A 22,105-nucleotide genomic window follows, 5' to 3' on the forward strand; every position below is an offset into this window, starting at 1 on the left:
GCAGAATATTAGGGTAGGTATCCACCCACATGGTCCAACCAAGTGGGCCTTCCATCCATACAATGTTCTTTCTTTCGTGGATTTGGGCCAGCATAAAGATCTCCTCCTTCCTAGAATTTTGGTTCCTTCTTATCCCCTGGTTCAATCTCCAACAAGTGTTCTCAAATATCCGCAGATTATCCAAAGTCCTACGCCATTGATAACCATACTTGAGCTCATAGAAAAAGAACATGGCTTGACCATCTTTGAGAAACCTCCTGAGCTTCTCCTTCTCTATCATCATGGTAGTTTGAATCTACAAGAAGATTTTAAAATATGTGAGTTTACGATAACACTCAGTAAGAAACCTTGGCTTACCTTGATATTTTTCTTCATTCATGCACTTCGAGATTTGCCAAAGAATGTTAGAAGATAGAATATTCTAGAAAAAATTAGCATTCTTACTAATACCTTTAATATAGCCAGTAACACTCTGAATAATATTCACATTAATAGGATAAACAATACCAAAAAGTCTTTGTAACTCTTTAGCAAAAGGCAATCAAATAAAATGTGTCTACTAGAATCATGCATCTTGCAAATATTACAAATATTAGAAGACTGAATGTCTCTTTTGATCGGCAGTCAATCAAGTAAAACCAACCACTTAAAACATTGTATTTTAGGTTCAACTGGGCTTTTCCAAATGTTATCCAAAAGCTTATTCCAAGTTTTAACATCAAAAGAACAGTACCAAAAATTGTTAAGGTGATCAAGAATACCAACTTTGTGATCAATAACTCTATAGATATTCTTGGCTTTTAGCTTGTTTAAGACAATACCATTTGGCCATTTGCATTTAAGGTATCTATGCGAATCCACATGGCAAATGGCAGGGATATCCTTAGCAGCTTGTAAAATCAAATTATAAGTCCTTTTATGAGAATCAGGTAAATTAAATTTGCACTTGAGATCCACCCACGGAATAAGAGTGTCATGCTAAAAAATATTAGCAAATTGAGTGATGAGTGATACCAGTCTTAGCCCAAAACTTAGTAGAGCAACCCTGGTAGAGGGCGAGGGGTTTATCATTTATGCTCAGGTTCCACCAAATGGACCTTTCACCATGAAGGTAATTATCATTATAGAATTCCTTATTGGTAATAAACAACCGAACATGCTCCTAGGCACACCAAATGGATTTAAATATGGTAGAACCTTGAACAAAAACCAGGAAATTACCAACAATCAAATTACAAAATGAGAGATTCTTCCAAGAACTAGCTTTCTTGGGAAAACCTCTCTCAATGTTATGTTTAACAAGCACTTTCCAAGGACTGTCACCCTCTAGAGAGTGAAAGATCCATTTGGCAGCAACAACAATTCCTTATAGTTTAAGATCTTTTAGCCCTAGCCCTCCCAGGGTCTTATTTGTATGACACCATTCCCATTTAACACTATGAAATTTTCTATTACCTTTTCCATTCGACCAAAGAAAAAGTCTAATAGCCTTTTGAATTTCAAGAATTTGATAATTACTAAACATCCAAGCAGAAGAATAATAGGTATTATAAGAGGACAAAAGTTTTTGACAAACTTGAACTCTCCCAGCAAGAGAGAAAGATCTATTGTGCCATTTATTGAGCTTATTCATTATCTTAGCCTTAATCCAATGCCACATATCCTTAAGAGAAGGATCAACCGAGTAGGGTATACCAAGATATTTAACAATTCTATTAGGACCTCCCCATTGATAATTATGTTTAGAAAACCAATCAGGAGGATGCTCATCCCACCCTAGACAAATAGATTTCACTTGAGAGATGCGAGCACCAGAGATGGTGCAAAACATATTCAACTTAGATTGTAGATTTAAAAAATTATTATCAGTGATCTCAAAGAAGAGAGCAGTATCATCAACAAATTGGCTATTTATAAGCTCTTCATTGTTAGGGAGGTATAGATCTCTAACTTTTGGGGATAGAGTGTTATCTTTGAGGATATAGTATAAAGCTTTAGTAGAAATGACAAAAAGAGAAGGAGCTAACAGGCAACCTTGCCTGATAGATCGCCCGAGGGGGAAAGGATCAGAAAGAGAACCATTAATCTCAACTTGAGAAAAAGCATCTCTAAGGAGGATTTGAATAGCATTGCAAAAGTAAGAAGGGAATCCAAATGATTGAAGTATCATAATTATAAAATTCCACTCAATCCTATCATAGGCTTTCTCAAAGTCAATGATGCAGGCGCAATCTTTATTTTAAGCTTGTTTGTTAATCAAGAAACTTCTAGATAAATAATCTGAGGTGGTGAGGCTCTCACAAAATTTGGAATAGATTAGTTTCAATTATGTAATAGGAAGTTGAGACATTATAGGGATGTCATTAGATTAGTTTCAAGCTTAACTTAGCCTATTTTATAGTATAAAATAAGCCTCAGTGCAGCTTGCAAGAATGATAAGTAGTGTATGGTAAACCATAATGTAAAAAAAGTTGTTGTTTTACATCCGACTATTTTATTCGGGTTCTTTTTTTGTGAGTCTTTTGGTCTCTGCTATCATTTTTTGGAGTGTATTTTCTAGACTGCATTAGTTGGTATCAGAGCCTGTCAATAGCTTTTGATGAGATTAGACGATTGCATATTAATCTACGCCAGATTGCAGCTGATCACACTAGTCAAAGTGTTTGCTAGACTGTTACATGAGGTCACGTTGTGAATAAAGTATAACCATTGTTCAATAGAAGGAAATCTTCTTGGATTTATAATTCTGATTGTTGAAGATGCCAAGTTAAGGAGATCATAAGGTGTTGATTCAAAGTCAGATCATTGTTGAAGTCATCGCTTGTTGTTTGGTATCAGAGCAAGTCTGATACAACCACTGGGTGAGGAATACATTTGCAGCCACGTGAATAGCATATAGAAGGAAGTCTTTGCAGTTTGGAAATTTTTTGATGAGGACCCAACGCAGAGATCAGTGCAAGAAAAAAAGAGAAATGTTAAGTTATCTGGCATCACTATGAAGGTGTAGACATAAAAGATCAGTCCCAGTAAAATGATCATAAGTTTCTTGTTTTTAAACGAAATTCAGAAATTCAAAATGTTTTGGAAAGCTGAGAGAGAGGAGCATCAAACCCAGAAATTATTTTGAATAATTCATTTCAGCGAATGAGCAGATTTCATCACAAGGTGACGGATTTTACTACAATATATAGGAGTAAGTTTTATGAATTTAAATTTAATACTGTTTGCATATTTGAAATCTCTTCTCTAAGTGATCCATTTTATAAAAGAGGACATTTTGATCTTAGTAAGAATAAAAAAAATTGTATGAGAAAAAAATTATTCTTCAGCCCACTACCATTATTGTCTGAAAATAAAGAAGTCCTAGCAAGTGTGAAAGAAGACCTTTGCCTAGAGATGGCATTCAGAGTTCGTGGAAGAAGAGGAGGTTGAGGAGGAGCAACTGCAAATGTAGAAATCCTAGAAGAGATGAGACGCATGCAAGCATGATTGCAAGCTATGGAACTTGCACAAAGAGGAGGTATTGATATGGAAGATATCAGTGACGAAGAAGAAGCTCAGGAGGCAGAGGTAGAACCTGAGAAAGAAGGATTTGAGACAAGATTCATTAAAGCAATTACCAGAGTGACTTCCAAACCCAAGTTGGAAGTGCCTATGTATGAAGGTAGCCTGGATGCTGAGAAATTGATCGATTGGATCAATGCAATGGAGAAATACTTTGAGTATGAAAGTGTTGCTGATGACAAGAAAGTAAAATTTGCAGTAACAAGACTGGAAGGTCATACATCCCTCTGGTGGGATGGAACTCGTACATGATGAAAGACGACAAAAAGGGAAATTAAAGATCAAGAGTTGGGATTGGATGATAGCAAAGCTTAAAGGTAAATTCCTACCTAAAGATTACCAGGTTAATCTTTTTAAGAAATTACAAAATCTTAAGCAAAAGGAAGTGTCAGTTAAAGATTATACAGAGGAATTTTATAAGTTGACCATTAGAGCTGGTCATATTGAAGATGATATAGAAAAAGTGGCTCGATATCTCAATGGATTGAGATATAATATTCAAGATGAGATTAATCTTTTATGTCCAAGAACAGTGGAAGAAGCATACCAGTATGCTCTCAAAGCAAAGGAGAAGCTATCTAGAAAACAAGCGCAAAGCTTGAGAGGGAAAGGTAGGAGCTATAGAGGAAGAGGATCATCAAGTGGTAGAAATTAATGGCAAGCTCATAGGGAAGAAGCTAGTAGTTCACATCACCAGGAACAATATTCCCTAGATAATGATTCCTTTAGAATCAGAAGACCCTATTCAAGAGGTAGAGGTAGAGGATTTGTTGGCAAATGTTTTAAATGTAATAAGTATGGACATAGTTCTTATGAGTGTCCAGAGAACTCTGTGACAAGCCAAAAAAGTGCACACATTGCTCAAGCTGAGGAGGAGATTTTAGAATCACTTGTTCATATAGATGTACCTGAGGTTGGAGAATCACTGCTCATGAAACAAGTCCTACTTAAGCCGACCAAAGAAATTCAAGAGCCAGTACAAAGGAAAGCATTATTCAAAACTACCTGCAAGGCCGAAGGTAAATGTTGTAAAGTTATAATTGATAGCGGGAGTACTGAAAATCTTGTATCCACTGAAATGGTTGATAAGTGAGGCTTGAAAAGGACAACTCATCTAACCCCATATAAGGTGTCTTGGCTGCAAAAAGGACATCAGGCATTGGTAACGGAACAGTGTCAAATAGAATTTCAAATAGGGAGTTATAAAGATAAAGTAATATGTGATGTTATGCCTATGGATGTCTGTCATATTCTCTTAGGTAGACCTTGGCAATTCGACAGGAAGCCAATCCATGATGGAAGATGTAACACATACACTTTTGAAAAAGATGGACATAAACACACACTAATACCTCTTAAGGATGAAAATGTAGTTGAAGAGGTCAGTCCTAAGATATTAATGGTAAGTGGGAAAGAATTTTTGCATCAAATCAAGAAGGAGGAGGTAAATTTTGCTCTAATTGGGAAACCAAAGTTAATTCTTACAAGTACAAAATTGGTTGATTTACCTTTGGAAATTCAAAATATGTTAGATGAATTTATTGATATTGTTGTGGATGATTTGCCTAATGAGTTACCACTAATAAGAAGTATCAGCCATCATATTGATCTTATCCCTGGAGCTAACTTTCCAAACAAAGCAACCTATAGAATGAATCCAAGAGAGAATGAAGAGATCAAAGCCCAAGTACGAGATTTGCTTGACAAAGGGTTGGTCAGAGAAAGTCTAAGCCCCTATGCCGTTCCTATAGTATTGAGTCCAAAAAAAGATGGAGGATGGAGAATGTGCATAGATTCTAGAGCCATTAACAAAATCACCATCAGGTATAGATTTCCTTTGCCTCGTATGGATGATTTAATGGATTGTCTAAGTGGTGCTAAGTATTTTTCTAAAATAGATTTAAAAAGTGGATATCATCATATTAGAATAAGGGAAGGTGATGAATGGAAAATGACATTTAAAACTAATGATGGGCTTTATGAATGGTTAGTAATGCCATTTGGTTTAACAAATGCTCCAAGCACTTTTATGAGATTAATGAATGAAGTGCTTAAGGAATTCATAGGAAAATTTGTAATAGTCTATCTTGATGATATTTTAATCTATAGTCAATCAAAGGAAGAGCACCTTCGACACTTAAGATTGGTTTTAAGTAAGTTGAAGCAAGAAAAACTTATAATCAATCTTAAGAAGTGCATATTTTTGAAGGATGGGTTAATTTATTTGGGTTTTGTAATATCTAAAGATGGATTGAAAATGGATCTTGAAAAGGTTAAAGCCATAATAGAGTGGCCTACTCCAAGAAATGTTTTTGAAGTCAGAAGTTTTCATGGACTAGCTAGCTTTTACGGGAAGTTCATAAGAAACTTCAGTGGTATTTGTGCTCCAATTGTTGAAACAATCAAGGGAAATAAACAGTTTTTCCAATGGACTAAAGAAGCAAAAACAAGTTCTCAGTTACTTAAGAAAAAGATTACTGAACAACCTATTCTAACCTTACCTGATTTTGATAAACTCTTCCAAGTTGAATGTGATGCTAGTGGAATGGCTGTAGGTGCTGTTTTAAGTCAAGAAGGTAAGCCAATTGCTTACTATAGTGAAAAACTAAATGATACAAGGAAGAAATATTCTTCATATGAAAAAGAATTTTATGCTCTTGTTCAAGCTTTGAAAAAGTGGAGGCATTATTTAATGCCCAAAGAATTTGTGTTGTATACTGATAACCATGCTTTAAAGTTTATTAGTAACCAAACCAAAATAAATCAAAGGCATGTAAAATGGATTGAATTTCTTCAAAATTTCACCTTTTTTATCAAGCATAAAAGTGGTCAAACTAATAAAGGTGCAGATGCTTTGAGCAGAAAAAGTTTGATCATGCAGAGCTCTGAAATAAGCATAATGGGTTTTAATGATCTAAAGGAGATGTACAAGGAAGACATAGACTTCAAAGAAGCATATGAAGCATGTGTGAATCCTCTTAGTAAGGATAGAAGCCCTTGGATGGATTTCATGATACAAGAAGGTCTTCTGTTCAAAGGAAGTCAGCTTTGCATCCCAAGAAGTTCCATGAGAGAGAATTTGATGAAAGAAAAACATAGTGGTAGTTTAGGAGGACACTTCAGGCAAAACAAGACACTAGCTCAGTTGAGTGCACACTATTACTGGCCAGGTATGAGCAAAGATGTTAAGAAGTTTGTAGAAAGATGTAAAGTGTGTCAACATGCCAAAGGAGGTGGTCAAAATGTAGGTTTATATCATCCATTGCCAATTCCCAATAGGCCATGGGATTTAGTAAGTATGGACTTTGTACTTGGTTTACCAAGAACTCAAAAAGGGCATGATTCAATCTTTGTAGTAGTTGATCGCTTTTCCAAAATGGCTCATTTTATTCCATGTAGAAAGACAAGTGATGCTACAAATATTGCCAATTTTTTCTTCAAGGAGATAGTTCGGTTACATGGATTGCCTAAAAGCATTGTCTGTGATCGAGACACTAAATTTGTAGGACACTTCTGGAGGACTCTATGGAAAAAGTTGGGTACAAATTTAAGCTTTATCTCAGCTTATCATCCTCAAACAGATGGTCAAACAGAAGTAGTCAACAGAAGCCTTGGGAACATCTTGAGAAGTTTGATCAATATGCATCCCAAATAGTGGGACTTGGTAATTGCACAAGCAGAGTTCGCATACAATGACTCACCTAACAGAAGCATGGGTATGAGTCCATTTCAGATTTTGTATGGTATGCATCCTAGAGGAGTATACGAGTTAAGGAATTTGGGTAAATTGGAAACAAGAAGTGCCGATGCTGAAGACTTTGCAAGAGCAATGCAAGATTTGCATGAACAGGTAAAAAGGAAACTTGAAGAAAGTACCATCAAGTACAAAATGACAGCTGATCAGAAAAGAAAAGAAGTCAACTTTAATATTGGTGACCTTGTTCTAGCTCATCTTAGAAAAGAGAGATTTCCAAAGGGTGAGTATAATAAGCTAAAGGCTAAGAAAATTGGCCCTTGCAAGATCTTAAGAAAGTTTTCTAGTAATGCATATGAAATAGAACTTCCACTAGGAATTGCGATTTCTCCTATATTTAGTGTTGCAGATTTATACCCTTTCAAAGGTGAACAACAAACAATTAAAGCACCTGGAAAAGATAAAGAACAGATTGTTGAGTGGAAACAACAATTACCCAAAGAAACACCCAAGCAACCCAAGGAAATTGTGGACAAGAAAGTGGTCAAGAAAACCAGATGCAAAGAATATTTCCAATACCTAGTCAAATGGAAGGGCCATCCACTTGAGGATGCCACATGGATGATAGCTTCAGAACTATCCAAGCATGGTACAAATATTGAAGACCTCATGGACAGGAGTTCATGAACAAATCTTTTGTTTCTTGGGAGTCTGATGCAGACGCAATCTTTATTTTAAGCTTGTTTGTTAATCAAGAAACTTCTAGATAAATAATCTGAGGTGGTGAGGCTCTCACAAACCTTGGAATAGATTAGTTCCAATTATGTAATAGGAAGTTGAGACATTATAGGGATGTCATTAGATTAGTTTCAAGCTTAACTTAGCCTATTTTATAGTATAAAATAAGCCTTAGTGCAGCTTGCAAGAATGATAAGTAGTGTATGGTAAACCATAATGTAAAAAAAGCTGTTGTTTTACATCCGACTGTTTTATTCAAGTTCTTTTTTTGTGAGTCTTTTGGTCTCTGCTATCATTTTTTGGAGTGTATTTTCTAGACTGCATTAGTTAAGGAGCAACAGAGCAGAGTTTTGATGAGAACATTTAGCCCAGTCCATGGCTTCCCAAGCCGTGATAAGGTTCTCTAAAATATATCTGCCTTTAATGAAGCCTATTTGATTAGAGCTAACAAACTTAGGGAGAATGTGGACCAACCTAAGGGCTAAAACTTTCACCAAAATTTAAAAAGACACATTAAGGAGAGTAATAGGTCTCCAGTTTCTGATAAGAGTTTTATCCCCATCCTTGGGGAGGAGCGCAATAATTCCCCTGTTAATCTCAAAACCAATGGAACCAACATTTATGGCCTCATTATAAATATCCAGCAAGTCTTTACTGATCCAACTAATATTGGCTTTGTAGAATTTGACAGAAAAACCATTAGGCCCAAGGGCCTTATCATCCTTAAGGGACTTTATAGCCCCAATAATCTCATCAATAGAGATAGTTCTAGAAAGGGATGAACTATCAACCGAGTCCAACTTTTTAGGAATAAGAGCCCTGCATTTTCTTCTAACATCTTCAGCTTCCCTAGTATCTTCAAAAGAAAATAGATTACTATAATAGTCAGAAAAAGCCAAAGTGATACAAACAGGGTCTAAAATTTCCTGATTATTAATAACCAACTTGTCAATAGACTCTTTAACTTTCTCGTGCTTGAGAAGATTAAAAAAGAATTTAGATCCTCTATCTCCATGCTAAAGCCAATTGGCTCTAGATCAAATTTTGCCTCCTTGGATTTTGACCTATTGGTGTCTACTCAAAGCATCTTTGGCAATAAGGACCTTATTCATAAGATCTGGGTTAGAGGAATTAGACTAAACTTCAATCTCAGCATTCTGAAGATCAGAGCAGAGCCGCTTTTCAATGAATCTATAATCTTTGGCAAACTTTTGCCCTATAGTCTAAAGAAAACATTTCCAGGATAGAAGGTTAGCCCTCCATCTATCAATCATGGAGGAGTCCTGAAGATTAAACTGATTAATATTCCTGATAATTTGAATAGCACAAAGAACATCCTCATCTTGAAGAAGTTTAGCATTTAAAATAAACTTATTACAGGCGGGCTTTTGTCTAATGGGAATAGAGTTGAAACTAAAACATGTGAAAATGGGGTGATGATCAGATAGCGTGGTAGCGATAACCAAAACAACATTACCATTGTGATCAAGAAGGAAAGAGAAATAGTCTTTATTCCCATAAAAACAATCAAGTCTAGAATATATCCTAGCATGACCCTGCTGGAAATTGCACCAAGTGTGCCATAATCTAGGATTAGTATCTTTGTTATTGGCCAGAGGGTCAAATAAATTCTTAGAATAGATAAATTTAGACTAGTGAAGATTCTCACAATCTTTCCATATCAAAGGATTGCCTCCAACTTTGTCAATTTGGGATTCAACCATGTTAAAATCCCCTCCAAATAGCTAGGGAATATTAGAAAGGGTGACAAGCCAATTCTAGAGGGAGATTCTACCCTTGGCATCATTAGGAGCATATATAGAACAAAATCCCATTGGTCTATTATTAATACTTATAATAAACCAAATGACCCTTTGACAGGGGGAAACACCATTATTAGTAATGAAAGAACCCCATTTAGGATTAAGCAGGATAGCAATGCTTCCTTTACCTCTGCTATGATTAGAATAAAATTTGATAGCATCAGGCCAAATATAATTAAGATTGGTTTCAAGAGTGAAACCGACGGATTGATTTCTTGCATCATGAAAATATCAACCAAATTAAAGGAATTTAACAAACGCTTAACCACAAATTTTCTATTAGGAGACTCAAGACCCCTAATATTCCAAGATAAACAATTCATTGAGAACCAAAAATAGGAGTAAGACATGCATCATCTGCAAAAACAATGCTAGAGTTGTCACCAAATTTTTTAACCACATGTTTATTCTTGGATCCAGGAGGCCTCCCACACCTTTTAAAGGCAGGGTCCTCAGGTTTAGGATCCGCATCAAAATCTGAAGATTCCATATCAATATTCAAAGTTGAACCAATAATAGGAATAACTTCAAACAAATAATCATCCTGTATTATTTTAATTAAAAATAGATGCATTTAATATAAAATAAAATGTATTATTTTAAATATTGAAGAAAATATGGCATTGGCTAACTATCAGTTTAGTACAGTCATCATCAATATTGTACTATGAATGTAAGACCTTGGATTTTTTATTTATACATTAGAAATAGAGTATTGATAGAAACATATTTGATTAAGTGATGCTTTTATTTTATGTTAATAAATTTTATTTTATATGTTAAATTTATTAAGAAAAAAAAAAAAACTTCATGCTTTAAATTAATTTCTTTTTTACTATTTTACTAGCAATTCAAATCTCTAAACAATTGTATTGATTTTTCTAATCACTTCAACATTAGAATTTTTTATAAAATATGAATTTAATTTTATATATTTTAATTTAAAATTATAGTTGAATAACATATTTAAAGTTCGTTCATATAGAAAATGAATTCAAAAAATTAAAACATACATATTATAATATTCTATTGATCTATTATATTATGTTGGAAATTTGTATTTTTTTTAATCTCCACACTTGTCCATTACTCCACCTACTCTTTACAAATTAGTCATTCTAATTAAAAAAATATTCTATTATACACAATAGGCAAGGACTCATGCTCCAACAGAGCTCTTGTTACAAATTTATATTGAACTCTAAAGATCAATTTGGTAGTTCATATCTTCATTTAATTTTAAACAACCATACCAAAAAAATGATGTATAATATATTTCATATTTGTTAAGGGCTAGTTAGGTAGTCCAAAACATATTAAAATACACATCATATAATTATATAATATAATATTCTCTAATATAAATTGTACACAATATAATATATATCTAGAAATATTAGGCATCTTTTAAATAAAAGCAGTATTACAAACATATGAACTTAAATTGTCTGTTTGGAATCCGGTTCAAGATTCAGGTTTGACATTCACATAATTTTTTTCTAGATTGGATTTGGGTTTGTTGGTACAATTATTTTATTTAAAATTATATATATGTAAAAATTATAATAACTTCAATACGCTACTATGATAATACTAAAGCAACTTAGTAAAATACCCCACCACATAAATTGATGATTTAGTTCGAATGACATAACAAAATGTCAAAATACACCACCATATCAATGTTTCAATTCAAAAGCAATAATATCAACATTACTAATTAGTCATTTGTAATCAAATATCATAAAAAAACCATCATCATTATGTTGTTGTAGATTAGAAGCACAAATAGCACAACTAGCATCAGTACTAGTAGCCTCAAGCCTAGCCTCATAATCAACTTCAACATCACTAAATATCCCATGATCACCATCATCAATTGCAAGTGTATCAAAGTGGACTTTCAACTCTAAAAACTCTGGTTCAACATGCCAATGCTTTGTCTTGACTATTTTGTAATTATTCTTTGTGTATTGTAAGCCTCAAGTTTGAATGCACAAAGACTAAATTATATGCATTCTTGGAGTTTAGTTGGTTGTGTTTTCATGAGTGGGTGAAGAAGTATGTACTCCAATTCCTCTCAAATGATGATGAGCTAGCAACATATCAAGATCTACAATTTTGAAATTAGAGAGTTAAGAGTGTAATGTCCCCATGGCTGGATTAAGAGATGATTGCTAAAACCTGCAACAAACCATTAGTACATCATAGGAAAGGTATATCAAAAGCATGTTAGAGAAGTGGAATCGGCTAAGTATAATCTAAATGCCATCCCTTACTAACCCTTCCTAATCCTTTGAAAGGGGACTCTTCTCAATTTGCCTAACCCTCTAATGCTCGAATAACTTCTCGGTTAGGTGATCCTCATATGAAAAGTGCCCTTCCTAAGGCTTTTTACCCATGTTGAATGTTGGATTGAGTCGTAGGTATAAAGGGCAATAATTAAATAGATTAAAATCTTATTTTTCTATCCTTCCTTCCCTGCATGCATGTGGAGTGTTCCCTTGTTTATCTGTAGCGTGCTCTATCGAGCTGCTTCTCCATATTTTTGGAACCCATCCAACTTGGAAATGGCTATGTAACTAGTTAGATAATTTACCTAGGGGTGGGTTTAAAAAAAAAAGTAAGTATAGCAATTCCCCCTTGGTAAGATATCTAAATAACTGGTTGCATAGCCATTGCCATCCAACTTCTTGATTCCATGCCAACTCCATCAATCCATATGTCTCTAGTTTGCGTTAGATGGACTTTTCGCTATTATTCCATAATACTTGAGAAAAAATGCCTTTCATTTTTTCCCATGATTCACCTTAAATAGACAAAGACTATGGTGAATGGGCGTGCCTTTTTATTACTTCGTTTAGTTTGTTAGTTTAATATGATTCTTCATTATTTCTATTCGATTCATATAAAGGAATTCGTATGGATATATTATTTATAAAATATGATTTGTTTTATAAATATTCCTTATGACATTTCATAATGATTTATTTATCATTTCTACTTATTTACTTAATATTTTATATTTTTTCCTATTTATTTAATATTATTTATGATTTAAGTATGCATCTAAACATTATTATATTGTAATAATATATTTTTATTTGTGCAACAATTTAAAAAAAATGCTCTTATTATTTAGGACATTACATTTGGGTAAGTGCACCAAGTTGTAGTGCCAAAAGGGGGGTATAAGTGGACACCTTTTTCTTGAAATTTGCAAATTTTGAACTTCAACAAGAATTTGAAGATATTTATATGTTCATTATTGGGGTTATTACAAAGAGTTATGAATATTCATCAACAAGAATTTTGAAATTAGAGTCTTAAGATTAAAGAACTTACCGATAGTAAAACAAACTGATGGGAATGAGTTACAAGTGTTCGTACATTTGTTACAAATTGTCTTTTAGCTCAAAATCATGCTCTCTAGAGGCAATTACATATTTTCATGTAAATGGGTTTAAAGACAAGTTATGCACAACTTAAGTGATGAATTAAACACATGTTAATTTAATTTTTAAAGAAATATTACTTAATTGGGCCATAAATAATATTTACACTATATATATTTTTATATAATATACAAATATCATTCAAACAGTAATATTTAGTAAGATGTTTTGAATTAAAACTCAAAAATTAAATTAAACTATATAGTTAATATAGTCTCTTAAGTGAAACATTAAAAAGTAACTCAACTTAAAAATACAACATAAAGTGCTCTATAGTTACTTTAAGTGAAAAATTAAAATGATAAAGTAACTTAAAAACATAACATAAAGTGGATAATGTTATATTTTTCAAAAAGTGAATGCGAACTTTAAAATATAACATGATATTTTAATTCTTGCAGAGAGTCCACTTTTTGGGCACTAAAATGGTCATATATTTTGATTGTCAACTCTGATGAAGCCCTAAGATAGGCCGAATCAAAGGGAAAAATGAAAGACATGATTTGAGCAAAACGAAAAGACCCAAAGCCAACAAACACACTCAAAAATGAGAAAAATGACACTGAAGGCTTCAAAAATCAAGTATAAATTTGACAAACATAAAAACTAAAAAGACATGATGAAAGCCTTTAGTAAAAGGATTCATTATATCAATTGGAGTTGATTGGTTGATCAATGTTAGCCAATTAAATAATGAACTAACTTAGCAAAATACAAAATTAAGTTGAAAAAGTTTCATACTCAACAAAAAGCACATGAAGCAACACATTTTATGCATGGGAAATGCATGAAAATGGATGGAAAGATATCTACTTATAATGAGAGTTTGTGTTTTTGTCATAAGTAAACGTGCTTGCATGTACTATTATGAGTATTTAAGTCATGTGGCTACAATATGCAAGGTACCGATGGAGTGTATGCAAGCATGAAATTGGGATTTTTGGATGCAAAAACACGTGATAAATGAGCTCACTTTCTTTGATGGTCTCTTTCAATAATATGGTTTTTAAATCCCGATTGCACATACAAGTAAGGTGAAGTACTTGGAGAATTTAGAGGGAAGATAGCACATATATACAAGAAAATATACAAATTTGAAAAATGAAATGAAGAGATTCACAAAAAAAAATGAAAGAAAACATCTATACAACTTTTCCCTATGAAATTCACAATAAATTTTACCTCTTTCCACCGAAAACAAGAGAAGTCTCTTCAAATCTTTGAGCAAAATTTGAAGTGAATCCAAGAGATTTTTGGTTTTAGAAATGATTGTAGTGAAGATGCAATATAGATTTTAAATCTTGACTCAATCATTTCCAAATGAATGCATTCTTAGGTCAAAATTTTTTGCTTGACAAGTGTAGGAAGTTAGAGATTAAAATTGCACCATTTTAGCAACCACTTTGACCACTTGCAATGTGCAAAATGCAAAGAATTTGGGAAATGGCATTCAAACTAGAATAAGTGATTTGAAAGAGTTGAATGAAAGCTAAGATGGAAAGGAAATTCTTTGGAACTCACCTTCAACCAAACACTTGCTGATTTGAGCATGCAAAATGCTCAAAACTAAGAAATTCCTAGGAAAAAATGTGTCCCAAATAGGTTGAGAAATCATGATGATTTCATGCAAAAACAACTTAAAGATCTTCAAAATCCATCAAGTATTGACCAAGATATGAGTGATTATTTTTTGCAGAATCCCATTTTTCTCTAAAATGCCCCCAAAAAGTGGATTTTTGCAAGTCAAAAACATGTGTTTTCGGGTTAAAAATTGCCACTGATGCTTGGGTAACAAAACTGCATGTAAAAGTGAGTAAAGACACACTTTTTAGTGCTCAAAACATGTGTTTTTTCCTCTCTCCAAATCTCCAATTTATGAGTTTCTACTGCAAATGAAAGTATAGATGGGTTTTTAGAATGCAAAAGCACATACTTTTGCCTTTAAATTCTTCACTTTATGAGTTTCTAGTTTTAAAAAAAATAATTAAGTGTTTTTAGAATAGAAAAGTATGTGCTTTAAACTTCAAAAAGTCCACCATATGCTTTAACATGTTCAAACACCTGTATTGGAGAAATATCGATGGGTTTTTAAGATGCAAGAAATATGCTATTTAAAATATATGTGCTTTGGGATTCAAATTCCTCACCTATATGCATTTTAATCCTTACTCAAGCCAATAAACACATCAATAAACTTTAAAAACACAATAACATGTATTTTTGTGTTCAAATTCCGCACTTATAAGCAACTAAATGAGTAAATAACATGTTATTGTATTTAAAATATTCATTTATACACTTTTAGGACTTATATGTATTGGCAATGGAATTTAAATAGTTGTTTACAACATTGATATATGCTTTGAGTGATAAAAACCTCACCATTGTGCATTTTTAATGTCTCACGTAACTAGCATTTGCACCCAAAATAGGTGCAATAGTTACACCAATAGTTATATACACAAATGATATTATCTAAAACAACATAATAGGTATTGACATTTGATGTGTAGTTACTAGTTTGACACTGTTAAATGCATATTTTAAAGGTACATGGAAGAAACTTGGCATTACTTAAATTTTAACCATGTTAAATCTTTGCTAGCTTCTACAACCATATTTATTGATCTAATGTTTTATATTTTCCCAATAAAGTAACAATCTAATTTCATAAACATTTTTTCTATTTAAATAATGCAAATAATAAAAAATGCGAAAGAAATTGCTATTCAACTATTCTTATCATTATATAAAAGTGTTCACTTTCTTTATAACATTTTATTAGTAATATTATGCTAATTAAAAATCAAACACACTTAATAAAGTGTTTTTTCCTTAACAAATAGTGTGCCAACAAAAGGAAGAATGACGAAACACATGCATCACAATGTATGCATATGCTTCGAACTCTAAATGGAACTCATTTATTTTTATTTTTACACTATATATAAAACTAATATTATACTTTATTTCTAAGAATGTGTATGTCTTTTTTTATATGCAAATGTAAGATAATATTTATTTTACGCAAAATTAACAAAAATGCTATGATTTACTATAAATCATAAAATATATATATTTATTGTCTATCAAATATATATTTGTAGTGATTTACAATGATTCATAGAAAAAATATAAACTAAAATATACAGTGTAACCCTAGTATTGGGGTACGTCGAGCCAAGTTTTTGGGACATGGGGAAAATATACCTCATTTTTGGTACAACAGGGGATGACCAATGGACAACAACAAGGGGAGGATGGGGGGGGAAGGAGTGTTGTATAGTATACATAGAACTTGAAATGCCAGTTATGAAATGATGTTTTAGTACAACATACCAAATTAATATACTTGAACATAACAAAATTGCAACACGATCTAGAACCATTGAACATTCAACATAGTAACATATTACATACCTAATAGTAACACTCAAAAATTAAAATTCATATAGAAATTCAAGTACCCATCCTAGACATAGTTGCTGAATGAGGAAGGTGGGGTACTTGGGTACTCAAGTACCTAATGCAAGGATGTCTCGGAGATGGATACCTCAAGGTTTGAGAGGAGGGTGGAGTCCCCGGATCACACTGAAAATATACAATAGTAAAGATATTTTGACAACATTCATCAGTCACTTGTATGGTTTCATGGAATTGCTACTGGGGCTCTTTCATTGATTTCTTTTGTGGAGGGAACATTTCTTTGGAAATGTTTGACCAGGCGGATCCTTGCAAATTACAGGAATATAATTGTTGCAGATAATATGCACTCGGCTTCCCTTATGTGGCAGGAATCTGCGAGGAAGAAATATTCCTTACAGTTCTCTTGTTGTTTATTGGTTACAATTACAAATTCACTTAATCGGTCTGGAACTGAAGTTCGGAGAATGTATATGTATTTAACTACTTTTTTATTACTATTGTTTTATTACATTACAAATAATATCTGGTCAAGTTTATGGTTTTTGTTTGGTTTGGGCATTGTTGATGTGCTCCATGAAACTACAATATTTGTTATTCCTTTGAAGACTATTATACCCCTCTTGATGAGGCTTTTCTTGTCCATTTTCTTGTCTACAGATTAGTGTTGATCTCTCCCATTCACATATTTTGTACTTCGGAAAATGCCTGCTATTGTATTCTAAATGATAACGAGTCCGAACATGATCAGAAGAGGATAGTACAAATTAATTGCAAATTCCTAAGAAGAGATTTTTGTCGGTGGGCACAGACACATTACGACGCCAATCCAAGTACTTCCTCATTTGGTTTGACCCGAAGTGATTTTGCATCTCTAGTTTGTGTGCATCTACGTTTGGAGATTTTGATCAGAACGGACTAAGGTTTGTAAAGGTATTTTTTTTTAATGCATAAAGCAAACATAAACCACTACACCTACAAACAGCTCTAAGCAATGTTGATGCAAACACCTCTAGGTGTTCTTCCTGTGCTATGTTAATCCGAGCAACTCTTTACAATATTATTATGGGTTTGATTTTGAAATATTATATCATCGGTTCAGTTTGTGTTGCGATGCCAACTAAGTCCCTCAAATCGTATCAAGAGACTAGGGTCTGTTTGGCTGTGGGAATAAGAATATAGGAATAGGAATACATATTATGGAATTGTTATTCTAGAATAGAAAATAAGAATATGTATTCATATTCTTCTTTGGTTAAGTGGGAATTTGATAGAGAATTCACAGACCCAAAAATTTATGTTTTCTAAAATAAATAAAACTGGAATAGGAATAAGTATTCCAATTCCACCTATTTAGGTGGAATTGCAAATGCTCATTTTTGGGCCAAAATTGGAATACGTATTCCTATTCACAATTCCAATTTGGTGCACCCAAACAGAGAATTTAAAATTTTAAGAATTTACATATGCCTATTCCACTCATATTCCCGCTACCAAATGGACCCTAAGATTTTCCATTTATAGAAGAAGTTGATTAACAATCAAACAACATCAACTAATGTTATTAGTGGGAGGTCAATAAATGGTTTCATACAAACTTTTGGGACTACTACAAACCAGGTTAAGTTTAGGCTTCGACACTACAAATTAAAAACCTACATTTTATGATAAAAAAATTTCATGCTTATTAAACTTGATATTCAAAAAGATTATGATAAGGTTGATTGGAGATTCATCTTTAAGTGCCTTGAAGCTTTTGGTTATTCCTAGTCCTGGATTAATCTCATCTTTAGTTGTATTGCTTCTCCCAAACTTTCCATTCTAGTTAACGGTAGTGTAGTAGGTTTCTTCAGCATTTTTAACAGTATTAGACAAGGAGATCCAATATCTCCCTTTCTCTTCATCATCATGGCCAAAGCTTTAGGTCGATCTATTAAAAAAATCCATGAAGAAGGATTGATTAAGGAGTCTGAATTGTTGAAAATACCCCTAATATAACACACCAATAATTCACAAATGATATCATTCTTCCAAGAAAAAGTACTTGTGAGGAAGCTAATCAATTTAAACATATTCTAATTAATTATATGGATGCATCTGGTCAAAGAGTCAATGCAGAAAAATTAGAAATCTTCTTTTTAAACACCAATCCCAAAATAGAGAAGGACATTTGTAACATCTGGGGTTTAAATCAGGTCTATTCCCTTGCAAATATCTAGGTATCCCTTTAGACAAAGGTTATAAGAGCAGAAAACTTTGGGATAAAATTCTTACAAAAATTCATCATAAAGTTGATGGTTGGAAAGGAAGATGGTTATCTAATGTCGGTAGGGTCACAATGATTAAATATGCCCTATCTACTATCCCTACTTTTCAAATGTCTGTCCTACCCCTCAATTCATCTCGCAAATTCAAATGAGAGGAAAAACTTAGGAATTTCTTCGGGCAAGGTGCGTCTGAAAAAAAGTTTGCACTTACTAAATGCGAAAACATTTGCAAACCATTAAAGGATGGCAGTCTTGGCATTTAGAATTTGGCTTGTCAAAATGTAGCCCTAGGAGGGAAATTGGTTTGGAATCTTCTTAAATTCCCAAATCAGAAGTGAGCGTCCATTATCTTAAACAAATATATTGTTAATGTTGATCCAATTAACATTTTATGTGCTTGCTCCCACTCAAAAGGGTCTAGAATTTGGAATGTCATTAAGACTTGTATCCCAATTATTAATGATAGACTATTATACATGGGATATAGGGGATGGGAAGTCTATTGTATTTTGGAAGGATTTATGGGCAGGCTATCCTCCTTTAAAGTCTTTAGGAATAGGGAAAGATATTATTTCTACCCTTAGTAATTGTAGGGGATCAAATCTTAATGACTACATTGTTTCAGATTGTGAGTCTTCTCTAGGTTGGAAATGGAAAGATTTTAATGATGCCCCATTAACTAATAGTAAAAAATAAACCATTTATAGATACTTTTAGAAAGAACATTCACTGTCATAAATAAACTTGATAATTTAATTTGGTTAAGCTCAAATAAGGGAAGTTATAAGGTTAAAAATAGGTCTAGATTATTATCTTGGTCACAAAATTGTGTCTTTTGATCTTCCTATTGATCTATGTTGGGATAAAAGTTATTCTCCAAGAGCTAGAACTTTTCTCATGGCAGCAATACATAAAAAGATACTAACAACAGATTGGTTTAAGAGAAGGGGTTTCAAAGGTCCATCAGGATGTGTTCTTTGCAAAGCGAATGAGGAAACAATGGATCACACCCTCCATAACTACCCCCATGCAAATGAATTTTAGCTTTACTTCAGTGCAAAATTAAATTGGCATTTTTCTATTCATAATAATCTTGTTGATCACTGAAAAAGCTAGCCTCTTTCACTATGAAAAGGCATTTATCATGGCTTATGGAAAATTTTTTACTCTATAATCATGTAGGAACTATGGAAGGAAAGAACATGTCACCTATTTCAAAATACTAAACTGCCAATTATGTCCTTAGTTAATAAAATTTAAGCTAGTATTGTTGAAACCCTAAATAATAGTAATCATCAAGAAGGTAGTTTCGCTATCTTTGACAGAATCATTCGTAAAAATTAGTTTAGTTTGATTATTATGACACAATATGTTAAAGGAGGCTCTAAAAGCAAGGAAGAAAGAGCTAATTCTAAATGGGTGCAACCAAAACAAGGGTGGCATAAACTTAATTTTTATGGGGCATCAAGGGAAAACCCTGGCAAAGCTAGCATTGGATGATCAGAGACCATTATAGAAAGATAATTTCCAAACTTGCTAAACCTCTGAAGGAAACTACAAATAATATAGCGACAACTCTTGTGTTAGTTGAAGGATTAAGATTAAGTAAAAATTTAGGATTAAGAAATCTAGAAATTGAAGGTGACTCACAAATCATTATTGACACATTAAGGACAGGAAAAAATCCTAACTGGAAGATCCAATCTTTTCTGGAAATAGCCTTCGTGCTACTTAAATCCTTTGAAAATATAGAATTAAAACATATTTACGGTGAAGGAAACTCAGAGGCAGATCATTTAGCAAACAAAGGTGTTGATGACGAGGTAGTATGTGAATAATGGCTTTTCTACAATACAAGTAGTATTTTAGTAGACATTCCTCTCACATCTCATTAGGATCTTTATTTTTCACCTCTTAAAGATTTCCTTAAAACACTCTGAATAACCCTTAGATTTTATGGTCCTTATGTACTTCCTACATGTTAGATACCCTCTTGGTTTTAATTGGATTGATCAATTTATGAATGAAGACCAAGTTGGATTATGGGAAGATATTGACAACAATAGTCTCAAGTTTATCAAACCTATGATCCTTTCAACAAATTGTCTAATTCTGAAGTAACTCCCTCTCGGTAGTGATATTCTTGAGCCTCAAATCTTGCAGATGGAAAGAGTGATTCTCATTGTGATTCAATCTTTATGCATTATTAAGAAGAGATTCTTTTGTCTCAAAAGATACTTTGATTAATGAAATATGTTATCATTTATATTTCATATTATGGTCTTTCAAAATCTTCTTGGGCTAATGTTATATTAATTCCTTTCATAGATTATCCTGTAGCTATGTTTCTTGATTAATTATTATTAATTATTCATAAAAAAATTATATTTTAGATTACAATTAAGATCTTACCTAGCTTTTGATTTTTAAGGTTGATCAAAATAGGCGATGTTAGACACACACACAGTGGATTAACAAATGGGCTCTTATGATTGATGAAGATAAATAAACAATTATAAAATGACTAAACAAGGGGTACCTACCCATCTCTTATCCTTGGTTTCTTATTGAGATGGGTCTTTAAAATAACTTTCAAGCTATGGCCTTTAGGCCTATTACCTATCCAAAAAAATTTGAATTTTTTCAAAACTCCAATTCAAAAAACCATAGATTATGAATAAATAGTGTAAATCTACTAAAAAATCTAGAACAAGTTGCAAAATTTCAAATTTTAATGGATTTTTTACTCTATTGCACCCAGGAGATTCCCAATTCGAGAAAGTGATCATGATTCAACTACATCTGGGCTTGAATTGCGATGGCCACCCATTCCCCAAGCGACAGTACCACAAATTGGCTCTTGTCGAATGAGCGTCAAACTTTTTCTATCATAAATTGTGATGACAAGGGCGTTCGTCAAATTGCGATGATAAAACTAGCATAAATTGGAAGAAGGCAAGGGCAAGAGTTCATCTTCACGTCATCCCAATTGCGACAGTACACTATCACAATTACGACGGCTTAAGCTTTTAGTCAGGTGTCGCACTTGCGATAGGTATGCGACAACTGTGTTGTGGGAGTGACGTCTATCCATTAGAACAGGCTGTCGCAATTGTGATAGGTAGCTGATTTTTTTTTAAA

At 33.0% G+C, this 22,105-nt stretch overlaps 1 protein-coding gene across 1 annotated transcript in view; it reads left to right on the forward strand.

Moving 5' to 3' along the window:
* The window catches only part of LOC149533344 (uncharacterized), a 29,120-nt gene extending 11,303 nt beyond the window's left edge, over window positions 1–17,817 (forward strand). The window contains exon 5 of the mRNA XM_089803790.1: window positions 17,358–17,817. Coding sequence (XP_089659916.1) covers window positions 17,358–17,362 — 5 coding nt within the window. The 3' untranslated portion in view covers window positions 17,363–17,817. The remainder of the gene's footprint in view (window positions 1–17,357) is intronic.
* The last annotated feature ends 4,288 nt before the right edge of the window (window positions 17,818–22,105 follow it).

Source organism: Cupressus sempervirens, chromosome 10 (genome assembly GCF_028749045.1).
Source record: "Cupressus sempervirens isolate cs-2001-9-10 chromosome 10, ASM2874904v1, whole genome shotgun sequence".
Classification (NCBI taxonomy): domain Eukaryota; kingdom Viridiplantae; phylum Streptophyta; class Pinopsida; order Cupressales; family Cupressaceae; genus Cupressus; species Cupressus sempervirens.